Source organism: Euprymna scolopes, chromosome 44 (assembly GCF_053919585.1).
Source record: "Euprymna scolopes isolate OS-2025 chromosome 44, ASM5391958v1, whole genome shotgun sequence".
NCBI lineage: Eukaryota > Metazoa > Mollusca > Cephalopoda > Sepiida > Sepiolidae > Euprymna > Euprymna scolopes.
In genome coordinates this window covers 23,056,873-23,074,924 of record NC_136525.1, presented here as the reverse complement: position 1 = coordinate 23,074,924, position 18,052 = coordinate 23,056,873, and the positions used below count along the sequence as shown (strand labels likewise).

At 31.9% G+C, this 18,052-nt stretch overlaps 1 protein-coding gene across 2 annotated transcripts in view; it reads right to left on the bottom strand.

Moving 5' to 3' along the window:
• Nucleotides 1-1,194: 1,194 nt before the first annotated feature.
• LOC145268739 (uncharacterized) overlaps nt 1,195-18,052 on the bottom strand; it is a 129,273-nt gene continuing 112,415 nt past the window's right edge. For both annotated transcript variants that reach the window (XM_080124324.1, XM_080124325.1), the window contains 6 exons: nt 17,617-17,805; nt 16,616-16,753; nt 14,655-14,844; nt 13,366-13,520; nt 4,575-4,724; nt 1,195-1,634 (listed from right to left, as the gene is read on the bottom strand). In XM_080124324.1, the coding sequence (XP_079980450.1) occupies nt 1,308-1,634; nt 4,575-4,724; nt 13,366-13,520; nt 14,655-14,844; nt 16,616-16,753; nt 17,617-17,805 (1,149 nt within the window). In that variant the 3' untranslated portion in view covers nt 1,195-1,307. The remainder of the gene's footprint in view (nt 1,635-4,574; nt 4,725-13,365; nt 13,521-14,654; nt 14,845-16,615; nt 16,754-17,616; nt 17,806-18,052) is intronic.

The window sequence follows — 18,052 nt, the reverse complement described above, 5'->3', positions numbered from 1 at the left end:
TATTAATCACGTGTAGTAATGATTAGGATCATAAGGTTTCCAATTTTGAATGAATACATGTAGAAATCAGAGCTAGTTTAAGCACCAATAGCAATGGCCAAGAACACATTACCCAAAAGTACTTCCTTTAAACTCCTCGGCCTAACGTTTACAGGGAACACAAACTGGAATAGATACATTGAGAACATTAGAAATCAGAGTGAGTTTAAGGACAGTCTCCGGTTTGCGATTCAGATTTGGCAGTTCAGAGGTTACAGGTGTTGTTGAGCATCATCGATTTCAAATGAAACAGAGGATTATTGTTGGTATGTCCCCCCCCCCGATCTTTCTAGTAATAAATTGGGTATTACAAGAGAGACCATGTAAAGGTTGGCAACATCCCTAAGTTAAAATGTTTCTATGGAACGAACTGGATCCAAACTCTGTCTATCCAGGTTGTGAGTTCTTGTTGTTAACCATTATCATTTCCTGTTGTTGATGTATGGCAAAGTACAACAAAAACATAACTCATAAATGATCTTAAAGAAAGATTGGAAAGATTGGGGTCAGGTCGGGAGAGCTTTAAGCAGATAAGATGAACTAATGACAAAGATGCCTCGATGTATAACGTTTGGGGGAAGGGGTGGTCCTTCATCGCATACACTCAGAACACAACTGATTTTTACATGATGTATGCATTTTCTCATAAATTTCTGTCGTTCTAATTTGTGCTGTTTTATTTTATGAGCCAGTGTTCACCTCCTCCCCCTTCGGCAACCACCAAGATTATACAGCCAGAATAATGAAGGAGAAAAAAAACCATAACAAACAGCGTTGGAGCCGGCTGGGAGAAGGGCAGGGGATCTAAAGGTGGACGCACGTGGCTTTACCGAAAAACTAACACCCTTTCTCAAATAAATCTGGTCAGAGTCAAACTGAATCTGATGATGTAGTGTGTGTGTGTGTGTGTGTGTGCACGCAAGAAGAGGGATAGAACAGAGAGAGAGAGAGAGAGAGAACTTTACTTTATATAACAGATAATCAAGATGGAAAATAAAATTAATTCGCAATGAAAATGGGATTCAATATACAAAAGTTGAAAGTAAGGAAATTAAAAAAAAAAAAAACTTTTTTAAGATGGTAGGGATGGGGAGAGACTGAAACAATTTTTATTAATAGAGATGAGAAATTATGACCACAAATTTAAAAATAAAATATTTTTTTCTTCACAATTTCTTTAAATAAAAATGGAAAATATACAAGATATATTACAGAAAAAAAAATTATTTTCCCAAATGAGAAATTTTTTTTTTTGAAGTCCCAATATATTATTTGCTTAATCGTGTCTTTCTGCAAGACGTCTGTTGCGTTTCAGGTCTCAAGTTGAGGCAATTAAGCAGATAAGTCATAGCTTGGAGTGGTTCTTCAACCTCTCTTAGAATCTTCTTTCCCAGCAACCAATCAGGCCCAATCCTGGCTTTATCAGCGGCGACATTGCTGAACTTGTAGAAGATCGTAGAATCTTTCACCGCCACCATACGCGCTCGTGTTGTCACTCGTGACTCTTCTCGCTTATATTTGCGTTCAGTAAGTTTGTACAAGGACATTACTTGTTCTTTGAACTTCGGTCTAGACCATAACTTGTCAATTATATCCTGAAAAAGACAAGAAAACAATCGATTTTCAGAAAACAAAATTCAAGGACAATCACAACAAATTTAGGAAAAAAAAAAAAACCTTTAAAAATGTTAATTGTTTCCTAGACTAGAGAGAAAACAAGGTTCGTTTTGATGGCTGTACATCCAAACATTATTGCAGGTGTGCTTTGGGTCGATTCTCAGATCTTTATTATTCCTGATATTTATAAACAACTTCCCGGATAAAATTGTGTCAGAGATGGATATATTTGCTGATGATACTATACTATAATACATGTGTGTGAAAAACGGATGTACACATATCCAAAGCAATAGCAGAAAGCTAGAAAATAAGCTTCAATCCGTAGCTGAATGGGATGTAAATGAATAGTAACATTTAATGCTACTAAGACTAAACTTCTTTCCTTTAACAACTACAAAAAAGCTTCTCAAACATTTATTGCCAAAACAAATAACACCTTAACTGAGAACTTATTCTTTAAACTCCACGGCTTAACATTCACAAGCAACATGAACTGGAACAAATACATTGAGCACATTACCAACGCTACTGCAAAGAAGGTGAGCTCGTTACAATGCTAAAAAAATTAATCACAGCAGGGAGTAATCTGTATCTCTACAAAGTCACCATTTACCTATGCATGGAGTATGGTCGCCACATCTGGGCTGGTGCATTTACCACGAGTCTCTCACTCTTATAGACAGAAAATTTTTTTAAAAAAGTCTCAAATCTAATAAGTCCCGCACTATCAGCCAAGCTCCAACATTGTTCTCGTTCTCGCATTCCTGTGCCTTTGATGGAATGTGCTTTGATGAACTCATAGAACTTGTGTTTCTTTGAAGTATATACTCCCAACTAACCCAACAAGCAACAAAATTCCACCTCTTTACTGTTAAGATCCCTAGACACTAGAAAGCCTTCTACTCTAATAGTTTCTTTCGTCGGTCTAGAAATTTAAATGTAATCTGAATAAACATCTAGCTGCTCAACTTCCCACTGTCCCCTTGTTAGACATGATTCCAAATAGTAGCCCCTTATGTCCAAGTGACAATATGACTTGTTTGAGGTGAAAAGGAGTAGGAAAAAAAAAAAAAAAGGTTAAATTCTACTAGTTTGCTTTTATTTATTTTATTTGTGTGTTTGTTATAGGCCGGCAATTTTTGTTCAAGACCATTCAACTTTTACTGTCAAATAATGGGATTCCCAGGTGACAGTGGGTGGTCAGGAAAGAAACCAAGCAATGACAATGATTATTAATTGTATTTTAAAGTATGGAATGTTTCACTAATAGAAAAAAATGTTATTCAAATAGATTCTGAGTTGTAATAAAAAAGAATTTGAATGTTAAATTTCTAAACAATAATAAAAGTTACATAAAGAAAAGTAAATTTAGAATAAACAAAATTCGTTTATAGTTTTACTAAAAAGTGGTAGGATTGATCCGTGGAGTCAATTGGAAGACAAAGGAGAGATTTTTATATATACATGTAAATGGACAGTCAGAGCAAGAGAGGGGGCTAACCAGATAACTACGGAATTAGAATTTGACCATCAGTCGTGGAAGCATTTCGACTGGCCAACTAGAGACAATGTTAAGACTAGAAAAATGCTTGCATAACTCGGGAACGCAAATAAAGAAATAATTTTGCATCATGGTGTTTTCCTTCGGAGGAAGAATTATTTTTGCAGTGAGCAAACTATGGAAGAGAAGAGGTGTAAAAAAAAAAAAATAATATATATCAGTATTTCATTTTATTTTATGATTTTTTTTTTTTTTTTTTTGTATGTTACCTTACACCAAATTTTGTTAGATGTGTGAGACCTCGTAGAAAAATCATGTAAATTTAGAAATTGGTTTTATTTTTACAAAGAAAATAATTTGTAAGCAAATTTCAATTGTTCGAATGTCCGTGTTAGTAATGGCTTTCTAAAATCTTGCAGTTTTTCATTATTTGGAGTTATTTCCCTTGATTTCAAGATAGCGTCATAATATCGTTGCTGTTCATTTGTCCTCAAAATTTTGTGGACAAACGATTGCAACGATATTGCAAAATAAAACTACTCGATCAATTTATGATTTTAAATGATTTTTGCTTTTTAATACACGGAAAATTCTGGACAAACACCAAAAATTGCATTCATAGTTTCCATACAGAGAGCCACCAATATGGTCAAATTGTATAATGAACCTTCGTTAATGACAGTTCTCGTTCAAAATTCCCTCACTATTATAAAAACAAAATAAAGAAAAATCTGTATAATATACATATTTGTGATGAAACAAATACATTCCAAAAATCATAAATTAATCAAGTATATTTTTATATAAGAATATCAAATTTTTTAAGTATCCAAGGAATGATGGTCTCACCTGACATTTTGAAAAATAAATTGTTCAGAAACAAAGAGAAATAACTCAATAATTCATACTTATTACTTTTATATTGTAATGTCTATGAATTCCCATTAATCACTTAAAAATGACTTATGAAAATAAAACTACTTGATCAATGTACGTTTCGTCATAATACATCATACAGAAAATTCTGTATCTTTTAATATAGAGAACTCTGAACAAGAAAAGTTTTATCAATATCAAGCATGTTAATGACAAAAAAATAAAACTAAAATAGAAATTAATTTTCCAATTTGAGGGGCTATGGCTCCACCTATGTGTGTGTAGGGGGCAATAAATAAAAAATAAAAAAACATGGATTTGAAACCATTAAATTAATTAAAAGGACATTTAAATTCAACAAAATTTTTTTTTCCTTTTTAAATCTGTGCATTATAGTAATTAATAGTCTATATTGTTTTTCTTAGTTTTTTTGTTTTTTTTTCATTGCATTTTTTCTCAAAAACTACAGAGTCGATCAGCTGAAAGTTTAATCGAAAAATATTGTAAAATAAACTAAAAAATGTTGAAGATGCATTACCTTTTCTTGCATATCGAGAGCAATAATTGCAAGCAAGATACAGGATTTCGAGAAGATCAAACTTTTCTCTCTGAAGACCATCATCACATTAAAAATAATATCAATCGCATCAGGTTGGGAATCGTATACCGCTTCAATCGTCGGGGCATACTGAAGAAAATAGAAAATGAAAAAAATACATTTATACACAAAATGAAAATATTTTGAAAACTATTTTTTTGTAATAGCAAAATTTTTTAAGTTTTAGTTAAAATCTGAATTTGGCTCGAGACAAGGCCATACTCATAAGAGGCTTGACAGCCACACAATTAGGATCTAAATTATTACTAAATAACAATGAAAATCTTTTATACTAAAATGTCAGTTCATCAACATGTATCCTTATATATTTTAATAACAGAAAAGACATGTTTAAATATGTCATAGTGCTGGGATTGTGTTATGTTCGAAAAATGATCCCTTTATAATTTTTCTTAAGAAAAACAAGAAAAAAGTGGTTGACTATAATTGAGACAGCCCTTAACACTTTCTTTTTCATTAGCTACTACATTGAGATAAAAGGGGAGGGCGCCACTCTTTTCCCAGGATTACTCCACTTACCATTGATAGTCACCTTGAGATGCTGATTGGTTAGCAAGAGGGCATCAAGTACAAAGTTTTAAGATTTCGGTATGACTCAACTAAAGATTGAACCCTGATCTCTCCGTCATTAGCGAAAACTTATGCCAAATAGAACAAGCCATAATTTATAATTAAATGAAAATGTCACGCATCCCTCTTTTAGTAATCTATGACAACGATTAAAATAAAAACAATCTATTATAATAAAGTCGTATTAATGTCTGTTCATTCAGTCTGATTATTATGTACAAAAGGTACACCATTTCACAAATTTTCATACTGAAAACAGACATTTATACGTTTATTCCAGCATGATTTCTATCTATACTCAATGGAAATCTACATTCAAGAAGTAACATTTGCATATTCCGTTAAAGAAAGCTATTTTCATAATTAGCTCCAGGTTATTGTTTGTTGTAATAGAATTGTTTTAATTTTATTTAGGAATACTATTTAAAAGTTGATTTAGCTAATTTCTTTTTAACTTTATATTTAATTAATTTTTAATTTAATTAATTTTTAATTTTTTTTTAATTTTTAATTATTATTAGCCAACACTAGTTGCCTTAATAAATGGAAGTAAGCTTTATTTATTTAAGCTATGAGAGTTATGTCCATTTAATTTTCATAGACGAAAATGTATAGGTTTTATGCTTCAGTAAAAAATTCAGAAATATCAAAATTGGCATGGATATGAATTGATATGAAATGGAAACTACTCTATCTGTTTCATAAACGCATCATATATTTTGAATCCCAACAACTACAGTTTGTTGAAATAAACATTCTTCCCAGCATCTTTAATATAAATCTCAAATGTCAGTTTTTGTGTGTGTGTGTGTGTGTGAAAATGTATGTATGTCTACTGGTCTGGAGTGTGAGGAAGAATATGTCTGAGCAGAGCTGGGCTGATGAGCCACCAGACTACTCATTGGCGCAGTGGGTCACAAAGCAGTTTTGAATTGCAAGAGTTAACCAGTGTCAACTGCGGGCGGACATTCAAAACAGCAGGCGGTTTGAAACGGCATTTGATCCTACATAAAAAGGAACATCAACAACGTACTGCTAGAGGTACACATATCTGTACAATGTGTGCCAAGGAATGCCAGGGTTTGGCAGGGCTTAAAAGCCACATTCATGCGGCCCATCACTGAATGTTTTCGTTTTTCTATATACCTTTTTTTTTTTTTTGCTATATCGAGTGATGGCAATGTTTGAAAGCAAATTTGCTGCCATCATGTCTACTAAAAACTTTTGTCAGCCGAATCTGACTGGGTCGAAACCAGTACCATCTGAAAGAGCAATCCTCGGCCGCATAATGAGTGAAAATTAGAAAAAAAAAAAGGTCAATTCTATCATATAGAAACAAAGTTTTAAATGAAGGAAGGGTCAGTAAAATTGTCTCTAAATGATTTCAAAGACTGCGCATGCGTCAAGCATTACTTTTTAAATTGGTTTAAATAAAAGAATTTCCAATGTCATTTCGCAATCAGCGTTGTAGGCCAATGGATTAGGTGCTTGCCTTGTAATTTCGGCAAATAATTACATGAAAACAAAATACAATTTCCTTATTTCAATCTTTTTATCAGAGGTTAAAGTAAACCGATGGCTAAGTTTTTATTTAAAAGAAAAAAGAAAAAAAAAAAAACTTTCTATCATTTACATTTTTAGTTTTAAAATTTAAAACAAGGTTATCAGTGGTTAACTGCTAAGTTTTTTGGGTTTTTTTAAGTCATAAATCATTTTTATAACGGTTATTTTGGTTAAAACAAATTCTACTTTATTATTTTTAAAGTTGAATTATTTTCAGTTTGTTTTCATTGCAACAGACGAGAAATCTTTCTAGACTGAAGCAGCATTAAAGAAGTTTGCTTAAACCGGTATATAATCATCTTATCTTCGTATCTGTTCTGCCAAAAATATCTGGTGGGAAGGTTTTTACATCTTTTTTTTTTTTGGGGGGGGGGTATTACATTTTCATGTTGTGGGGGTCACGATATAGTAAGCAGCTGTGTCCAAACCGAATTTCATGTCCACCCAGGTAACCATTCATGCTAGTTCACCAATAAGAGCCATTATCAAGATACACTTGGAGGTCAGAGGTCAGATCGGTCAAAACGGTGTGCGAATAACAACCAAGACATGAACAGTAATTCACACAATCCAAACAATACATTATCAATCCTTATCTAAAAAATTCAGAAACAAATCATTTTAGTATTCCATCTATATATTTTTTTCGTTTCTTATAACAGGTGACAAATATGATGATTCTGAAAAATCCAAATACAAAATTTCAATGTTTCTTGCCTTTGGTAATCTAATTACAACTGGTGCTTTAATGTAAATTGGACATAAGATGTATGCGTTACATGCTAGCTGTCTCTACCAGGTGTTGCCAAAAAATTTTGATAGTGTTTGCAAAAAAAAAAAAAAAAAATTTTTTTAGTAAACTTAAGTTTATTTTTACTTTTGTTCAATCCAAATAAGGAATGTTGTCACTGAAGCATAAGAGGTAGTTATATAGCTGTTACATAGGGCAGTAAGATGTTTTCACATGACATCTAAATTTCTGTATGTTGGTATGGTCTGGGGAGCAAGGAGAGAATTCTAAAAGCAAGCCGTCTGAAAAAATCTATAAGACTAGAAAAATCTTCCAACATCCAGGGAAACCAGAGTTGAATTCGGTGTGGTAACCTGTCAGCTGTTGCCGTAACGCGTTATCAGTTTGTACCTATTCAATATAGGCAGCCATTGAGGGTGTTACTTTGTGTGCGTGTATGTGTGTGTATGTGTGTGTGTGTATATATTATAAATATTACAGAAGTTCAGATCAACATACTATCTTAGGTTTCAAATTTTTACATTAAAGCACCAGTTATGATTAGATTAGCAAAGACAAACAATATTGAATCTTATTGTATTATTTGGATTATTCAGGATCAGGACCATCACGTCCGTCACACAGGATGAAAGACATGAGAAATATATAAAGACCAAAACATTGTTTTTCAATTTTTGAGATAAGGATTGATAATTTGGATTATTCAAACTACTGTTCTCATCTTGGTTGGTATTCATACATTTCAGCTGATGTAACCTCTGACCTTTGGGTGTATTTTGTTGAATTGTGGAATATTTCTGTCAAATTTGAACAGAAATTTAATTCACGCGGATAGTATGTTCTTGTTCCATCAACCATAATAGAGTAGAAATCTATAATATAAATCTCACCTGTGTTTAAATGTATGTATGTATGTTTATATGTCTCGCAAAAACTTTCGACAGAGGCAACAGATCCTGACAAGAGCGGTATCATTTATCAAAAAATTGGCCAAAAATATTAATTCCTTCACCCTGAACTGTACCGTTTTGTACAAGGAGGGGTTTGATTTTTTTTTCGCCGACATTTTAGCAAGTCATTGTCACCATTGGATTGACTTGGGTTAATTTCAACATTTTTGAGTTCCGGTCACATCAAGGAGACATCGGCTAAGACGTCAGATTTTCTTTCATGCCTTCACGTAGCAATACACACAAAAAAGTTTAAATGGCTTAAAATATTTCAATATTGGTATATATAGAAAGTGCTTGATAAGCTAAGAATGAATCTTTTTTTTAATTTTTTAAATCCAATTAAAATTAAGGAAGTTTTGACTATTTTTATACCTTGCACGTGTGGATATTTTTTCCTCTTTAAGACCATATGTATTTTGTCACATTTTTTGCACTACTTTTTCAGTAAAAATGCTATATCTTTGTTAAAACACAAAACTAAGCAATGACATTTACCATATAAGTGTATTTTTGTGCAAGGAATCCGAATATGCTACTGAAAATCTCCAGAAATTAATGGTTTCCAAATAATCTGCAGTAAATTCATATAAATATGCTGCGATTGCTTACAAATGCCATGTATTCATTAAAAGAAAAGAAGTTAGAGAACTCAAAGTTTAGTTGTAATGCATTTTATGTGCCAAAAACTAAAATCGAAATCTAGGATTGGTTAAAAATGAATATATTGCAATATTTCTTTGGTATTATTGTAGATTAATAGCTCCTGTTACCCGTCCCCATCTGACCACCTCTCCAAAATATGTGATTCTATCTTTATAGACAATTACATGTGAACAACTTGAAAAACTTTAAAAGATAAACAAAAATTATTTTAGAATTTAATGTAAAATGATTTCCCATTTTGAATCATTCCAGCATTTTAGGGCAGTTACCCCCCTTTTTTTTCTATGATGGATAAATCCTGGGCGATTATTTTTTTTGTTGTTTGTTTTCTAAAAGGCGATTATGTGTGGTTTTTAACAGGGTCTTTGTGCAATTATGAGAAGGTGGGGGAGGTTGCTACTCTGACTTTGGGTTAATGATAGAGCTAAAGAAAATTATGTGTGAACATCCTGAAGAGTTGATAGAAACAAAACAAAAACAATTTTACAATTTAGAGTGGTGGTTGGTTTCATATAAATGTAAAATAATTCACCATTTCAAGACCATCCTAGCATTTTAGGACAGTTGACCAATTTATTTTTTTTTAGGGGAGATTAATCATGTGCACTTTTCTTAAAACGTTTTTACGCTTTTTTTTTTTTTTTTTTTTTAAATGTTTACATGAGCTTACAGAGGAAGCTCTGCTACTTGTACCTAGCATTATTTGTAAGGCTAAAGGTTTTAGGAGGAGACTTGCCACTCGTACCTAAGGTTAGACATAGGATTAAGTGAGTTTTTTTTGTTTTTTGTTTTTTAAGAGGGTGTTTGATACAAATTCTTTACAAGAATTAAGACAAACAGACAAAAATAAATGTTATTTTAAAAAGTGACATCCCTCTAACAGAAAACATGATGCTTGGAAAAATATCAAGTATTTTTTGTCCTACCTATTTAAATATAAAAAAAAGAAACTTTTTGCTAAAGCTGACGAATTGTTAAAAAATTTTGAAGTAATTTTATTTTGATTTTTAATTACATTTCATATCTTTCTACCGCTTTTATTTCTTAACTGAGCACCTCCTACAAATATTTAAATATTGATTTTTTTTTTTTTTAATAATCAGGTAGATTAGTTTACATTCGATAATAATCCATTTAAAACACTTTTTAAAAGACGAAAATTAGAAGTGTGTACTGCTCGTACATGTGAATCAAAACAATCGTATTTCACATCTTTGGTTGTTCAAATATTTTAAAATTTGACTACTACCCAATTTTTTAAAATATTTGTATGGCTGATAACAAAATAGCTCTAACTAAACAAATTTTCAATTAAAATTTTAAAAAAAAAAAAAAAAAAAAAAATCGATCTGGAAATCAAAAAAAAAAAAGAAAAAAAAAGTCTGTTCACGCCATGCTATCGCTGCTGCTATTACTAATACTACATCAGTCTAAATTCAAATTCATAATGATTTTTTTTCGGATATCATGTTTTTAAATTGCTACGTACCACTAGAGAAAACACTGTCCAATCATCTTTTTAACGAATAAACATAGTAAAAAGATTGTTTTATTTAATAGTGAGTGTCCTAAGAGAAATTTTCAAAATTTTCAATACTTGTCATTTTGAAATCTTTAACACAACAAAAAAAACAAAAACGAGTGGTCAAATGAACTTTGGACACTCGAAACTATTAAAAATGACATCTCTTGTGGCTAATTTACAAATTTCATTAAAAAATTCTGATCAGAAACGTGGTACGAGCGTTTACAAATCGGGGGGGGGGGTTACAAAATCTTAACGCAAACGCTGTTTTATAATGTTCATATTTTTAGCATTTATTTACTTAAAACTCTAAAAAAATATATAATGTACATTATTATTTACTAATTCATTTGAAAGTATATTCATTTCCGAACAAAACAGTGATATTTTGAAGACAAAGTGCTAAAATATGACTATTTTTGCAGAAACCCCTTTGAAATCTGATTATCCAAAGCATTTTATCGGCCATGTGTATTGCTACTTCACGACACAGGTTCAAGCCAGCCTACCTACTACGACTTTTTTTTTTTTGATCAACACACACCTCCAAACACCCAGACAATGGCGGGCACCCAGGCTAGTCTTCAATAATTCTCAATTGTATTCTTAGTATCTCATGCACTGAGGATTGAACTTTCAACCTCCAGAAGAGTGTCATTTACAACAAATTTTTACAAAGAACTTCATCCATTATGTCAATCCATTACGAACAATTCTAGTATTAATTTTAGGAGCCTTAAAATTTTGTTTTTAGATGTACAATCTTAGTATTTATCATCATTAAAAATATGTTGTGCAAATAACAATGAAGATGAGAACAGTAGTCCGAATAATCCAAATTATCAATCCTCATCTCAAAAACTCAGAAATATAAAATTGAGTCTGGTTAGTATTATGACAGGTGTTTGCTTATAACAGCTGGTATCCCTAGACAAACACATAATAGATATAAATGGATAGCTGCCTAGTTGGAAACAAAACAACCAACAGATAACCACTATGTATTGGTGGGTAGTCTCTTCTGTTCATATGACGACGAACTTAATAGAAAGAATGATGAAATAAAAGAGAAACAGTCTATTTAAAGATGGTTTCCGGTTTTAAAATCTGAAACAAGAAATAACTGTTATCCATTATATTTTAGGTCAGATTGGGAGAGGAGGGTTATTTTCGTTTTCTTTAGATTATTACACAAGAAAATCAAACTGGATTTTATAATTGAAAAAATTTGTTTTACAGACAACTTTCTTATAATTGAAATCTTTTTGTCTCTTTGAATATAATCATTCAAACACAGTAGTGTTTGAATATATGTTTAAGTGGCAGTTTTAGTCCTTTAAAGCTTCACTGCCAACTCATTTTTCGACCAAATTTCAAATACTTATTACAGTTTATAGATCACCTTATCAGCTATATTGTGAAAAAAAAAAATCTTTAATTTTTGTTCAGTAAAAAAAAAGAAAGAAAAAAAAAAAAAAACAGTTATGAAATTTTTGGTGTTCAAAATGGTAAAAATATGTAAGGAGGTGAGCAACGCTTTTTATGACTGGTTTCCATAGCAACCGCATCGCTTCAGCAACTACTGTTGCTACTAATTCAAAAATAGAAGTAACAAGTGAAAGCATGAAGGGATTTTATTGAAAGCAGACGAGTGCCGTACATTGGTATTACATTTGTGTTTATAAAGGGGAAAAAAAATAAGACTGAAATTAAACTAAGAACAAGTGAATTTATTGGGAGCCTAGAAAAATCATGGATTATAATAGAAAAATGCAAGCATAAAAAGTAATATGGTTATGTTTAAACATGGAAAAGTAAAAGACTAGTTGTTGAAACTGGAAAAGAAAAGGACAAAATATTCTAGTAAAAAATATAAATTTATAACTTAAAATTGCAGCATTCAGAATTTCTTTTTTTTTTTTTAATTCAATTTATAACATTATATAATCAATTCTTAATGCTGCACTATTTTAAGTTTTAAAATTTATATTTTTTACTAGAATATCTTGTCCTTTTCTTTTCCAGTTTTATCAACTAGTCCTTTACTTTTCCATGTTTAAGCTTAACCATATTACTTTTCATGCTCAAATTTTCCTATTATAATTTTAAATAGTTAATTTGGAAAATATTTTTAAGTCTTCTTTGAAAAATATCTCACACCAAAAGTCTCAGAACAAAAAGTATTCATTCAATAAAAAAAATTATATAAAATTTGATTCCTAACATTTTCAAATTAACCTTACAAAATATTTTCAAAGATGTGACCAAACTCCTCCTAAAAATTTATACCAGTTATGAAACCACAGACACTGCTACAGACCAAGAACAGTTAGTAACACCCAATGTATCCTTTTCTCTTAACGAGGAGCTGACCCTTCAGGGTTAATACCACCAGAAGACTGGAGTAAAGAAACCCTTAAAGTCTTTGAAAAGGGTGTTTTATACAAAAAGTCTCAAAAAGGATTTTAATTATTTAATAAAATATTTTCAAATCAAATAATATTTTCAAAAATTTGACCAAGTTCTTTATTTTCCTTTTTAACAGTTAACACACTAAAAATTTCTGCCAAAATCTAAATAGTTGAAAATAAAAAGGGGATTTCTTTTTGATAAACACCAGCAATTCTGATTTCCAAACCAAATGTCATCAAATAGACCATTTCTCTTTTACTAAAGGAATCTTACCTTTGCCAAGTTAAGAAGGATCTGGATGCTATATTTTATTAATTCCATGTGTGGGACACTCCGATTGCAACTTCGGATGATCGTGAAGATGATGGGGACAGCGTTACCATCAGCTAATTGGGCACAGCAGACGGGAGAAAGACGAGAAGAAACCTCTGAAAATAAAATTGAAAAGAATTATAAAAAAAAGAAAAATTTTAAAATAGAGAATCAAACAAGGTTCACTTCACAGATTCAAACATTACACTGGGTTCTATGCCTCTTAGAGACAATTATCAGTGGTTTATGTGTAGCTTAGTTTTTATTTCATTTAATCAAGCATTATAATAATGTGTGTCCAGATATGGGGATAAAGTAGAAAAAAAAGCATGTTGAGATCTTTAATATTTTATCTTTAGTAATAAACTAGCTGGCTTTTACACACACACACACACAACTGCCTTAGCATATTAAGCAATGCTCTTTGTCCAAACACCTAAGCTCCATTTGTTTACACAATGTTTGAACATTGTTAATTCACATGTCTGTCATAGCAGCAGCCAAATAATAAAACAGAAGCACCAACTCATCTAGGTGGTTGAGTTTCAAATCTGGCTTGAGATAGTTGCTTTTCTAGCCGCACTGATGAGCTGTGATACAGCAAAACAGTATTATATATATATATATATATATATATATATATAGAGAGAGAGAGAGAGAGAGAGAGAGTAGTGACAGGACGATTCCAATACTTTCCTATGATTTTAATACAATTACGAATTCCATTTTGAATTTTCAATTCCGATACAATGACAGATTCAGATTTTTAAAAACCTCTTAATATGCAGTTGTAAAGTTGTTATTCTTATTATATCTTCAGATTACTGTAGAAATGCATGTATTATACATAGTTTTGCAATTTTTTTTTTAATTTAGTTTTTCTATACCTGTTTTCAAACGTAAAACATACATTTTTGAAATGATTTGCAGATTTTAATTTTACTGCCAGTTTAGAATCAATCAAGATTTATCATTTTATCTTTAATGCCTACAATGGAAACTTAAGTTTAAAAAAAGAAATAAAACCAAAAGAAACAAAAAAAATCGTTTTTGACATAGTGAAATAGGCACTAATTTTTCTTATTCCTCCATTCCAATACCCTAAAATGTTCTGCTTTTTCCAATTCCAGATTCCAATTAATCATCCTAACACTGATATATAAACACTGATACACATTACTTGAATACTTGACTGAAATAGGAAAACTTTTTTTTCTCAGACAAATTGGATATTACTCAATGTTGCTTACCCAGATTTACTAAAGCTTGGAGAAGCTCGGACAGCTGTTTATACTTCATAAGATAATCGAATCCCATAGAAAAGCGGCTGCTCAACTTTTTGTCATGTGTCACTTTCTTAATTGCATCCAACAAACGTTTCCGCACATTTGTCACGTTACCTTTCGTTGAACAACGCACTTTGTAGCCTCGCCAGAAACTCTGAAAAAAAATCCACAGGTTGAAAATTTATTTATTTATTTTTTTTTTTTTAGAATTTATAAAATATAAAACACAGACTTCTACCAGATTAAGGGTTTAAAACTAAAGCATTTTTGTTTCTGGGTTATAGGTTGTGTAAGAAACATAAAACAATGTTTTTAATCGATTATTTTTATAGATTAGATTCTTCGATACATTTTTGACAAAGAGAAGACTGTTCGAAATACCAAAGTAAAATATAATTATTAAATTATGTTTCTGAAAATACTTTTCTAGAAGCATATGTGAATTTTTATATATACATACACACACACAAGCAAAGTCCTGACCTTGACCTGGAAAAATAATGTGCACCATCCCTATGGTTTTGACCTTGAGCTCAGAAAATGGAGTGCACCATCCCTAGGTGGGGGACCATCATGCCAGGTTTGGTCATGATCGGTCCATTAGTGTGGGCTGTAGGAAAATTATACACACAGACACACGAACGCTACTATATGTATATATAGATATATGTATATGTGTGTATAAATAAACGAATTAGATCTCCCTCGGCATCAATGCAAGTGTCATGTAAATTTGAATTAGAATTTTTTATTTATTTATTTTTTTTTTTTAAATAAATATTTATTTCAAATCTAAATTTTGGTCTTCGGCATCTCAGTACAGACCAATTAGTCTTTTGCATGCCCTGAGCAAGTTGCTTAAATCCATGTTAAATAGAGAAACTGACAACCACCTCAGCAAAAAAAATCTGCTCAGCAACAAGCAATATGGTTTCCATCCTGCAAGATCTAAAGCTGATGTACAACTGTAATTCCATACAGTATCAGTGAATCTATCAACCAGGGGTTTCCTCTTGACTCGAGACATATCACAGCATTTGATAGGGTTTGGCATAAAAATCTACTTCAACAGATTTCCAGCTATAGAACATCTGGAAATGTTTTCTCAACCATCAGATTATTTTTTTCCAATACGTTTGTACATGTAGTAATTAATGAGCAGATCGATGCTGGACCCAGCTCTCTTCCTTATCTTCATCAATGATCTCCCAAGTAACATTCGAAATTCATTCGTTAACATATACGCAGACAACACTACCATCTATGACAACACTGCAAAAACCCAGATTTCTGAGTGTCTGCTCTGATCTTGAGCATGTAGCACAATGGGGCAAAATGTAGCTGGTTAATTTTAATGCATCCAAAACAGAGCTTCTATCTTTTCATCCACAAATGCTCTGATGCACACTTGGCCCCAGTTGATATGAATGGTTCTTGTCTTGAAGAAGCTCCCTGCTTCAACAAGCTTCTGGGTCTGACCTTCCCTTCCTGACCTGAAATGGAAGACTTGCATCAAATCTGTTGCCAAGGTTACTGGAAAAATAGTTGCACCAATCTACTGCTCTAGAAAAAGTATCTCAATCCCAGCACAATCCTCCACCTGTACAAGTCAAATACATCCTAAAAGTGGAGTACTGTTGCCACATCTGGCCAGGAGATACTCTGTGCACCAATCCTGCTTTGACAAAGTTCAAAACTAGCTTTGAAACCTAGTAGGTGACACCCTTTCCCTTCCCTGTAACCTCTTTCTCACAGAAAAGATATTGCAAATGTGTCCGCCTGAACTCCAATCTATGATCTCCCGCCAAACTTTCACAAAAAGCACCCATCTAGCTACAAGAATTATCAACAATTTCTCTCACTCTCCATCTATGCAACTTTCATGAACAACAAAATTTCCTTCCTAGAAAGATATTTTATTTTACCTGAATAAGAGCTGCCGAATGATTCCATTTTTTCACTTGCTTTCGAACCAACCAGCCGCGAATGACTGGCTGTAAAAGACGAGTTGCCTGTTTCCGCTTTATGAAGCTGTTTCTTGCATGCCAACCACGCAAATTTTTCTACAAGAAAAACGTTTCTTTAATTAAAAACTTTCATAGGTAAAATAGTGCATATGGGGTTGTGCTTGTGTGGGGTTTTATAGGCCACATAATTGGTTTTTATAGGCCACATAATGACACCAACAAGGTGATGGGGATCAGTGCTTTATCTTGACACTATCTCTACGTAATTGCCTATCAAGGTTAAAGAACACTTAACTTGCCCGATACATATTTCTGGTGTGATTAATTCTGAAATATGGCATCCAAGTTTCATCCCCTATTTCATTTGAGATATCCAACACCAGGTTTGATTTATTTTGTTTTATGGCAGATCAACCCTTTTTCTGGTTATTTATGTCAAATCTAATAATTTAGGAAAATGTTTATGTGTCAAGTTCTTTATATCCTCAAATATTTATTCATGAAGTTTGGTTTGTTTTATGGCATATCAACTGTTTGAGTTCAGTCAATTTGCTAAGTTTACGTTTCAAGTTCTTTATATCTATGAGTTTACGTTTCAAGTTCTTTATATCTGTGAGTTTATTATTATCTTGTGATGTGATTGTATAGAACAACTACTATTGTGTTTTTTGTAAAAAAAAAAAAAAAAAAAAAAAAAAAAGAGAAAAAAATCTTTTGCATAAATTACAAATATTACACGCCATTAAGCATGTAATCTAAAATATTCATTCCAAGTTATGTCCCCTGTGTGAACTTTTCACCGTCTACTTTATAAAATCTTAGAAAAAATGTAATTTTACTCAATTACTTTAACTAAAAATAACTTTCTATTTGATGAATTTTCATAAGAATTCTACTGAAAAGCAGAGAACTTCCATCCTGTTCCTCTCTTACCTGGGAATTAAAAAAAAAAAACTCACCTGAATAAGAATAGCAGCAGACTTTTGTTTCGCCATTCTTCGTCTCACTAACCAGCCACGGGCAACAGTCTGAATATTTGTAGCTGCACGGTTCCGGCGTTGAAACCATATACGCCAATATTTCTGAAGGATGCAGACGGCATTAAGCTTCTTTTGGCGAGTTCTTTCAAGCCAAATATTAGCAAATTTCTGCAAGTCAATGAATAAAAGAAATTTAATTTTCATAATCTATATAAATAAGACAGATGTATTTTTTTTTTTTTAAATTTTCTTACTTTGAAGATTGCAATCTTGGGTACAAGGCAACCAAACCAGCTGTCAACATTGTCCTGCTTTTTATTGAAACCAACCGAGAGCTCTTTTTAGTATCCTCGTTGTTCCCTTAAATGCAATTGTCTGGATCTCTTTTGCACTTGGTTCACCAGGAATATTAGTT